Source organism: Trachurus trachurus, assembly GCF_905171665.1.
Source record: "Trachurus trachurus genome assembly, chromosome: 10".
In the NCBI taxonomy this organism is placed as follows: Eukaryota; Metazoa; Chordata; class Actinopteri; order Carangiformes; family Carangidae; genus Trachurus; species Trachurus trachurus.
In genome coordinates this window covers 35,934,044-35,944,764 of record NC_139894.1, presented here as the reverse complement: position 1 = coordinate 35,944,764, position 10,721 = coordinate 35,934,044, and the positions used below count along the sequence as shown (strand labels likewise).

The 10,721-nt window shown below is 40.8% G+C and overlaps 1 protein-coding gene across 1 annotated transcript; it reads right to left on the bottom strand.

The window, feature by feature from the left end:
- Positions 1 to 2,916: 2,916 nt before the first annotated feature.
- LOC310992299 (4-galactosyl-N-acetylglucosaminide 3-alpha-L-fucosyltransferase 9-like) lies at positions 2,917 to 10,106 on the bottom strand (the record flags this gene model as incomplete). Its single annotated transcript, XM_083980313.1, has 2 exons — positions 2,917 to 3,675; positions 9,804 to 10,106. 2 exons carry the CDS (start codon positions 10,104 to 10,106, stop codon positions 2,917 to 2,919), a joined length of 1,062 nt encoding a protein of 353 aa, XP_083836439.1.
- Between the last annotated feature and the right edge of the window lie 615 nt (positions 10,107 to 10,721).

Below are 10,721 nucleotides of genomic sequence, written 5' to 3'. Positions count from 1 at the left end.
CTCTAACGTTATTGCTTAACTAACCTAAATGTTGGAGATTCCACCTCTGAAAAGGGATGTAGTCTTTTGACTATGTGTGCAGTGACCTTTCTGTGGCACTCTTCGGCGCAGCGCGTCGAAGACGGGACACGCATTTATTTGTACTCCATGAACTCGGAGGTGCTTCATCATGTTCGACGTGCACCCTCCTAAGCACAAAACAGTCCTGTCGCACGTGTTACATTTCGCCGATATTTCATTCTTTTTTGTAAAATAAAGCCACACTTTGGACCGCCGACGCACGCTATCCATGCTTGACTGACTCGCTCGGCTACATAGGCTCGGCTATGCTAACACTTCCGGCGGTGGGCGCTTCTTCGTTGGTGTTCAGCGGCTTCTTCTTCCGGTCGGCGGACTTATTCTTTTTTTCGGTCGGCGGACTGGGTATCGAAACTAGGAATCGAAATTTAAACTTTTGAACGATTCCGGGAGAATCGGAAAGTTAGTCCCGGTTCCAATCGATACTCGATACTCGATACCCAACCCTAATGGCATGGCACTGAAGATTGAGGAAGCGCCCATGGCCCCCGACCCAAGATCAAGGTCAATGATATTACCATACAGTTATTATGGCTCTTCACCCTTCCAAGGTAATGGTTTTCCCAAAATGTGTAAAAACAAACAAACAAAAACACACTGTTAAAGTTAAAGGAATATTAACTCTTTGAGTGCCAGACCTTTTATAAAATGGTCAGTGCCATGTGCCAGCGTTTCGGGGCATTTTGAGTAATATTTTAAGACCAAGAGAATATTTTGTATTATGACTCTGAAAACACAAAATAGCTCAAAGGAAAGAGGAGACTCTCTATTTAACTAGGGAAAAAACCATTTGTTTGTACCTTGTTCCATTCTTAATTTATCTTAAGCTGAATAGAGCCTGGTTGCACCAAAAAGACCACTTTTTTTTCTAGAAAGCTGAGAAAAATGCATTTTTGTGAAAGAGTCTCTCAAGAAAAACAGTGATTTATCCGTTTTAATTTTGGCTTCAAAAACATGTAAGACATCTGAAAATTTCATTTCACATGTTTTTTCATTGTACAAAAAAAAAACAACTAAAATACAACAAGTAGGAGTCTTAGGCCCCGTCCAGACGAACCCGTTTTTTTCGAATCCGGATAAATACTTTATCGGATTGGCCTCGCGTCCACACGGATCCGGCGTTTTCAGGGGGTGAAAACGGTATTTTTTGAAAACGGGTCCCAGAGTGGGAAAATTTGAAAACGCCGCCCCAGCGTATCCGTCTGGACGGCCAATACGGACTTTTTCAGAAACGATGATGTCATGCCCCCCGCCGCTCTACCTGTAACCTGAGACACACACACACACACACACACCGCTGCAGCAGCTGCTGCACACTGACAGTCTATGCACGTAACAACAACAACGGCCGACTAGCGTTGCGTCGCTCAGACGCTGCGGCTGAATCACGGCTGTTTAATCATCACTGATCGTCATATTTACTCTGACACGACTCCCTGTCAACATTTAATCCCATGTTTGAGTTTGAATACAGCGGGGGACTTCTTCTTCTATTGAATTACAGCGGGGACTTCCCGTCTTCTTCAGCTGTTTTAAGTGTTTATGTGTGGCAGGCAGCGCTGCAGCGACACACACACTCCACACACACGCCTGCAGTATGTAGGTACTACAGCGTTTTGGGTCGTTTTCACTGGATCAGTGTGGACGCAGATATTTCTGAAAACGATGCCGTGTTTACGGAGATTTTTTTCAAAACGATTAAGAAAAAGATCGGATTCAGTGAAGCCGCGTTTTCGTGTGGATGGGGCCTTACTCTGCAGAGTGATGCCTGCTCTCCTACTCCTCCAGCAGTTGCTGCCCCCTCACCCTCTCCTAACCCTCTCCTCCCCCCTCCCCTCCTGCTGCTTCCCCTCGTCTCTGAAGTAGTGAGGGAGACGTCGTGGCGTCTTCAGCCTCTCTGCTGGACGCGGCCGCGGCAGCGACTCACCGCGCTGATCTCTCGGTTCGTCGTCACGACGTCGGTTAGACAGCAACTGGTGAAACTGACTCCGCGATCCGCTTTGGCATTTTGGTGCTGATCATCTAGATCATTTTACCTTTCCTGACTCCTCCGATCACTTCATGCTGGAGCTATGCTAATAGCATCCGTGGCTAAGCTTTCCTCCAGCTCCACGTTACACTTGTTCCAGGCTCTGCCCGTCGTTTTCCTCTAGAAATAGAAACTTTTCCCAACTTTTTAATCTCTGTACCGATCGCACTCGTCTTCTCCTTCCTCTTTACTTCTTGCTCTGATCTACAGTCTTCTTCGTTCTACACATCCCAGAAGTCCCAAAATTACTCAGTGTGCGCAACAGCGTCCCCATTTACCAGCCGCAGAAAACTGCATTTGACGTATATATACGTCAATGGCACTCAATGAGTTAATATTAATACACAGAAATGTGTAAAACCAAAAATACTTATTCCAAATTTAAATACTCAACTTTAACTTGAGCAACTTATTTTATTTGTCAAAAATAGGTTTCTGATTGTGATCAGTTGCCTGATAAAGGTTAAGGAAAAGGGAAATCCTTCTTTTCAAGCAATATAAACCAGTCAAAACCTTGTTGGATTCACAAAATGAAAAAAAGGGCTCTTTACTTTGCTTATGTAAAAGTTGGGATTTATTTATTTTTTACAGGACAATTATGAATCCTGTCATGTAGGCTACGATTTTCTCAAGCTGAGGCAAAAGTTGTATTAATAGTGAGTACTTCTTTTCTTTTAAGTGCTGCCAATACAAGACAAGTGGAAAACAACAGAAACAAACGAAGACAAAAAACAACCCATCAAGACAAGACAAATAATCTAAGACCTCTGATTAATTCTCAGCAGCGTGGTCACCACAGTCTGACAGTGTCACTGTAAGAACCACTTGTACAGATCAAGCACCACTCTGTACTCCTTGTTCATGGCCACGTGATGACAGGCCTGGCAGATAGCGTATGCAAACTCGTTCCTCTCCTCTGTGGGATGGCGTTTGAATGTGTAGAAACGCCGCCAATCAAAATATTTTACATACGTCTGATTATCCTCATCCAGCCTGAGGAGGAAGTTAGCCAGGGTCATGGCATCAGGAAAGTCATTTACATGTATGAAAGAGGAACCTGGGGCAAAGTCCTCATAGTTGTTTCTTGGTGGACCCAAAACTACTGGCACAGTGCCAGCTGCCAGAGGACCAGTGAATATTTCTGTGATGTAATCTCTGTGGATTGAATCCTCAAAAGAAAGGAAGAAGTTGCAGCTGCTAATAGTCTGAAAATAGTTGTCACCCCTCAAGGTCTCCCCAGAGGAGCTGAAAAACATGTGCACCTTTATGTGTTTTGTAAGCTCCATGTAAAAGCGGTATCTCTCCAGTGTCCCATTGAGCTCGTGTTCATTCACCATCCAACAGAGCAGTTGTTGTTTCTTTGGAATGACAAAGTCCTCAGCTGGTTTCTCTCTGACAGTCAGTTTCCAGTGAACGTGGATGTCTGCGTCCTTCCTGTAGCTCAGCGTTAGGTTGAATAGTCCCTGAATGCCTGCTATCCTGCGCGTGTTGGTGGGTGAGTCCATGTTAAACCAGATCCACCTCTGAAATCTGGGTCTGGGCGAGGCAGGAAGGTTGGAGAGGTCGTCCTGCACTGAAAAAAGTGATTTTTTGGCCCTGTAATTATTACTTAAATTATGTATATAATTCTACAAAAAAATATCATTTCAGCGCTTTTACTTAAAAATGTCAGTTTTAATGTGGTGTGTTACTTAGTGATTGTTTGTAACAATGTATCCTCAATTTTGCATATAAATTTTACCCTTTATTCCAAGTAATATTCACTAAACTACTGCATTAACTTTATTAGTTGATATGTGCAAGTAAATTGTACTTGGGTAATATCAGTGAACCTGGCAACCTTCTTTGCACACGGAGCGTGACGTCAGAGGCCCGTTTCAGTCTGCCCTCGGACATGACTTGTGCGGTCGCCATTGGGATTTTTCAGCGACATGGAAACACGGGGGTAAGTCTTTGTCATGGATGTATTATATTAACTTAATTAGGTCTTTGTACGTTCCGTTATCTACGTTCGTTATTTGTGCAAGTCCGTGCTCCGAAAACGGTGGTGCTAGCTAATTTCCTTTTCCCCTCTTTCCTGCTAATGTTAGCTAGCTCACGTGTCGTCCTTGTTGCCTGAAGGAGGCCGTGGTTTTACCACTTTGACCCCCCCAAAACGAGTAGTGTACGAGTACTTTGATTTGAGTACTCACTGATACCGATACCAAGTACTCGCGCCATTACACGTTACTTTGATTTTTTTTTAAATCCTACGTCATCTGTTATTTGAACAGCTGTCTGAAATTTAACCAGTGATGGTAAGTAACGAAGTACAGATACTTCGTTACTGTACTTAAGTAGAATTGTTAGACTTTGTACTTTCAGGAGTATTTATTTTTCTGACAACTTTTTACTTTTACTCAGTAAATTTTTACCGCAAATATCGGTACTTTCCACTCTTCACATTTCCCCAAAGGGCTCGTTACTTTTTTTTTTTAAATTTTATTTTTACATTTTTAACATAAAATAAAGTCTTCATAGTTCCGCCTCAGCGGGGTTGAGGTCGTCATATCACTCCTCCGGCTCGTCTCGCTCTTCCTTTTCTCTCCTCTCATCAGCTCCAAACTCACTCACACAGCAGTCAGTAAACTCAGGTGACAGAACAACAGTCCCAGTACAGATCAGTGAGCGCTGCTACCGCTGGGTTTTTAAAATTAGCCGGTTCGATTCTCGCGTTGGACGTCGCGCTTGAGTACCAGTGGAAAAACAAACAACCCAACCAGGTTGGTTTTAAGCCTTGCGACAACAGGTGGGAGACAGAGAGCCTCTCACAAGTCATGTTAGTTAACCTTCACAATTACTCCTGAGCTTTTTAATCAAGGTAGGCCTAAACCTGTCAAGCAGAGCCACTGTAATAAAACTGTTTAACTTTATTCCCTGGACTGTAATAAGTATGCTAAATAACTAAGTGGGAGTAACATTTAAGATTGGATATTTGCGTACAGAAAACTTATTTCAAAATATTTTTTAAATGTTGGATTGTTGCTCTTAAGGATGAGCACTGTGCAATGTGCACTGAAGTAATCTCAGTGCAATTTCAGGAGCTCTGAGCCACTGGAGTTGGGGGATATGAAATATTGTAGCAGATTTAAGTTTCAGTGTGCATCCTAAAGCATAAGTGAATACAAATTAATTTAAAAAGCACATAGATAACACTTTTTTCTCTCCACAGAACCTAGAAGGACATTTTGCCATCATTCTGCAACGTTGAGTTCACAGCTGATACTGTACAAGGTAAGATCAAATTGGTAATAATTAGGAACACAGGTTTAGTTTTAATATATTGAATTTGTATGTTTCAGGTGCCTCAATATGAAAACAGAATCCAAAGTATTCACAAACTACCACTTATACATTGTAGAGTCAGAACTAAGGTTGCACGTCTGTTGACTTCACTGTTTTCCCCTGTTTTCTAAATAAAATGTTTTCAATAACTTTGCTCTAAGTAACTGTAGTGTAACAATATTGTTTTTTTTTTGAAGCACCTTCTTCCTGTTGAGATGGCAACCCCAGTGAGATTGCGGATCATCTTTGGCGAGGATGACATCCGCAAACTACTACTGCCTTCAGGCATCCCGGGCACAATTCAGGACCTCACTGATGTTATTCAAGAGACATTTAACATTGCAGGATCATTCACTGTAATGTATCAGGACATGGATTTTGATGGCCAGTTTTTTACTTTGACCTCAATTGAGGAAGTACAAGATAAGGCTACCCTCAAACTTGTAATGACTGAACCAGTAGTCTTAACTCTCAGTCCTGTGGACTTGTCAGACATAGAACCCGTACCACAATCTTCTGATGCAAGCTCTTGCCGCTCATCTGGATCTCAGGACACAATCCCGCTTTCTCCCGAAGATGAAAGTGGAACATCTTACAGGTCTAAGCCATGGCCAAATAAGTTTGAAGTGCCATGCTTTTCTTATGATGTAGACCTTGTACTGGAAGCTGGAAACCAGGCATATGAAAAAGAAGGCACACTGTTGAACAACCCAAGAATAATAAGTAGCATACTTGAGAAGCTATCAGAGACAATATTTTGCTTCACAGCATACCCTACTGGTCTCCAGATTTTAGCTGTAGCTGAAGCCTTGGTAGAAAAGTACCCGTGCCTGAAAGAGCCCGGTTCTTTTAATGGCTTATATGGCTGGCAGCAGAGGATCAAGTATAAAATGGGCAATTACCGGGCAAAGTTACGAGGTCGCCAGCTAGCCATTCCAGAACTGGAAGTTAACACACTGAAGAGACGACGCTCCAATGAAGAGGGTTCATCCAAAGGCTTCAAAAGACCAAAAAAAGCTGAAGTGAACTATCTTCCACCACTGCCATTGGGTGAGACAGAGCAAACTTTAGAGAAGGAGAGACTAGATTTGCTCAAAGAAATAAAGAAGAAGAACAATGACAAAATAATTAATGAGAAAATGGAGAAATCTTTCGCGGTCCGAAGAATAGAGGTTGTTAATCACTGCCCAACAGTTCAGGACCTCATGGAACGATGGCCTTCTCTCTTCACTGAAACTCAGGTAACTAGTTCTTTCTTTCAATTACTGTACATTACACTGCAAAGTGTACCTGAGGTCTGTTGAGTCATCTTGATATGATTTTGTGTTTATATCTCTCGTTTCAGATCAAAGAAGAGTTCAAAAGAATAACCACAGTTCATCTGGAGCGAACATTTTTGTCCAAACTAGACAGGCACACCACCAAACTTGTGGAGATATTTCGGAAGAAGGGCGGGATTGCAGGAACGAAGATTAGACCAATGTTGGACTCGCTGAGTGAGGTAAATATTTTAATTAATCTAATGTGGACGTCACACTGAGAATGTATTGCTGATGTTTTATTTTGATCAGCATCTCGGTTGGCCTCAAACTTTTCACTTAATCACTGTGGCTACAATATCATGCATGATTTCTCACAGAAATATAGACAAAATTGTCCTCTGTCATAATATGTGCTTAAAAAAGCAAAGACATTTATTTTTCACAGTGAGTCGCTGAGTGTGGCGAGATTCATTCCTGCTGCTCCTAGACTCCAATACAAAATTTTCAGACAGAGACAATCAGAAGGGGCTGCAGTTTGATACAGCAGCCCTGGATGGAGCACATTTTCTCAACAGACACCATTACCATTAAGATATACATTTAAGTTACACACTTCTAATACTCTTGCCCACGTGGAACACAGTTGCAAGCTTACATTCCCTGTGGGTAACTTTCTCTTTACATTTGTATGTGTTGATATGTGGTGTTCTCTGTAAGAATTTTCTCGTATTTTTTAACAGCAACATATCGAAGGCAGAAGAGACATCATCATCCGTTGCTTACTTGAGTTCCTTGGAGAGTCTGTAGAGGAGCTGATCAAAGACTACCGGGTAAATTTTATGATTTTTGGATGACCATAAAGGTTTTCCGGCCTTATAATCTGATATTCACTTGTTATTTTTTGGGGTAAAACTTGTTTCTGATAATAAATAGGGGCAAAAACGTGAACCGGCAATTATTAATCTTTATTTAACCAGGTAAATCAATTGAGAACTAGTTCTCATTTACAGTGATGACTTGAGCCAAAGGCTCAAACAACATAGTAAATTACAATACAATATTAATGGCAGTGTGTACCATTTTTGACTGATACTGCATCTGACAGTGAATACAAACATATGAACAGAAACCGTATGAGCTGAAAAATGTGTTAGGTGTGCAGCCTTGGTCCACACTCTCACCTCTGGTCATCTGGCTGTAGTCTTGTTTCTCGTGAAAAACAAGGTGTCCAGAACTGCAAGTCTGAATCTGCAGTATCAGGGTTTGCAGACACACCCTCCTCAACAATCCAGGCATTTTTTAACTGTTTCATGTCATTCAACCTCTCTTTCACAAAGTGTACTTTTATATCTAGTCTCTCAGGTTTTGATTTCTAATTGTGGCTGTATGTGTTTTCACAGGATGTAAGTCAAGAAGCAGTCAAAGAGGACTGCTGTCAACATATCATGAAGATCGTTGTCATCCATCCGAACGTGGCACATGAAAACCAAGATCCCAGCTACGTATCTGTAATCGTAGAGGGGAAAGAGGTTCTTGAGGACTGCAGAAGTGTGGCAAATGCTTGCCTTCTGCTCATGGGTATCATCTATGCAGTGAATTTAAGTTACCCTCTGAAACTGAAATACACATTTCAAGTATTTCAGAAACTGTTCCTTGAGCTTGACATCCTCAAAATGTCTTCAAAGGTCCAGGCTCTCCACAAGAAACTCGCATGAGTTTTTGCAGTGCTGGAGTGTTTTGAAACCTTGTTCTTATGCACCACAAAGGAAAGGTTTTTTGTTTTGTCTTCGCCTTTCCTGTCAGGGATCACAGCGATCCACTACCAAAGAGTGTTGATAGACAGTTGATATACGTGTGTGCTCTTCTCTCTTCTGAGATTTAAAAAAAATCAAGACCTTACATGGATGCTTTAAAGGATCAACATGTTTATTTTTGCAGTTATGATGTTATCTATGCAATCTAGTTATCCACTGAAACTGAAATGCACACTTGAAGTGTTTCAGAAACTGTTTGATGACATGTGACATCCTGATTTTGAAATCCTCAAAATGTCTTCAAAAGTCCATGGTCTCCACAAGAAACACCTAGAATGAATGTTTGCGGTGTTGTAATGTGTGTTTTGAATCCTTGTTCTTATGCACCACAAAGGAAAGGTTTTTTGTTTGTCTTCGCCTTTCCTGTCAGGGATCACAGCGACCCACTACCAAAGAGTGTTGATAGACAGTTGATATACGTATGTGCTCTTCTCTCTTCTGAGATTTAAAAGAGTAAGACCTTACATGGATGCTTTAAAGCATCAACATGTTTATTTTTGTGGTTATGATAATGTTATCTATGCAATCTAGTTATCCACTGAAACTGAAATGAAGACTTGAAGTGTTTCAGAAACGTTTTTTGATTTTGAAATACATGTCTTCAGAAGTCCAGGGTCTCCACAAGAAACACCAAGAATGAGTGTTTGCTTTGTTGTAATGTGTGTTTAAATCCTTGATCTTATGTACCACAAAGGAAAGTTTCTGTTGTTGTCTTCGCCTTTCCTGTCAGTGATCACAGAGATCCAGTGTTGATAGACACTCTTCTGAGACTTAAAAGTAAGATGTTACATGGGCTCTTAGATTGTCCAATTGTTTATGTTTCCGTTTATGGTGATATGTAGATATTTTACATATCTATGCCAAATCAAATGGTAAATAAAGTTTGGATTTGAAAAATTGAAAATGTTTGTGTAATCAGTTTCACAGAAATGGCAACACATTTTTATTGTGGTAATGTCAAGTAGTAAATTATATTTAAATCAAGTAAATATTACTTAATCATTTCTTATAATAAAACACAGAAAATTTAAGTTAAATAAGACTAGGAAACACCAATAATATTTAGCTGGATTTTGCGATTAGATGCAATGGTAATTGAGTAAAGTTTACTATCAATAGGTGAGTATCTTTGGACATTGCTTGTAAGGTTTACTTGAGTATTTTTTGTAATAAAAATGGGTTACTAGGAAGTAAATATTACTTGAGATTATCCTGAGTAAAAATTACAAGCACTTTCTGTGTGGAAAACGTTGCCTAGCTTTTTTTAAGTAAATATCACTCCAAATTTGTTTCAGTGTGGATGGCTCTGTGAAATATCAGAACGGCCTCGGCCCCGGAGTATAAAGACCTGTCGTCTGTGAGGAGGCAGCCGTCGATGTTGAAAAGCTTCTTGCAGTCTTGGAAATCAAAATGTTTGTTTTCAGGCCAGAACCACAGCAGCACGACAGGTTTTCCCGTCTGTCGTCTCGTCGGGGGAGGATAACATTTGGGAGATGGAGCTGATGTGTAGTACATTAAAATCAGGATTATGACTCCAGCCAGCATGAGAGACGCCGTCAGGGTGATGCGTAAGACAGAAGAAATGGGAGAAGGAGCCATATCAACACGGCAAGAGAGGAGAACCTCTTCTGATGATCATTGGCAACACAAACTGAAAGAGATAAAACAATATAAACTAAGTGTTAAATCACAAACAGCAGCGGTAAGAGTTCATAATCCTAGATTTGTAAAAGAAATAATACTGAATAGATAAATAAAAAGGAAAATAAAGTAATCCAAATGAGCATCAGTTCCTCCACTAAAATATGGTGGCTATGATCAATTTAAAAGGTGAAAATGAAGCTACTGTCAGGTGCCTGGAAATGCTGTTGCTGCATGAAGGCTGAGTGTGTAAATGTTGTGCAGGGTTAGGGTTAAAGGGATAGTAGCATTTTTTTTAAAAAGTGGGGTTGTATGATCTACAAATAGCCCCTAAATACTTTAATTGCAGTAGAAGACTCTCTGCACTCCTCCCGTTAGCAATGCCAGCCCATAATAGCCCTGCACAGAGATTTACAACATACATTGTTGTGAATTGACCCAAAGAAACGGCCTTAGGTCCAAATAAAAACTGCGTTTTTCCTGCACTTTGAAGGGCTGGAAAAAATTATATTATAGCGAACAATGGAACTGTGTAGTTTTTTTCACGTAAAACCTCTTTTAGGTCGCGAAAAT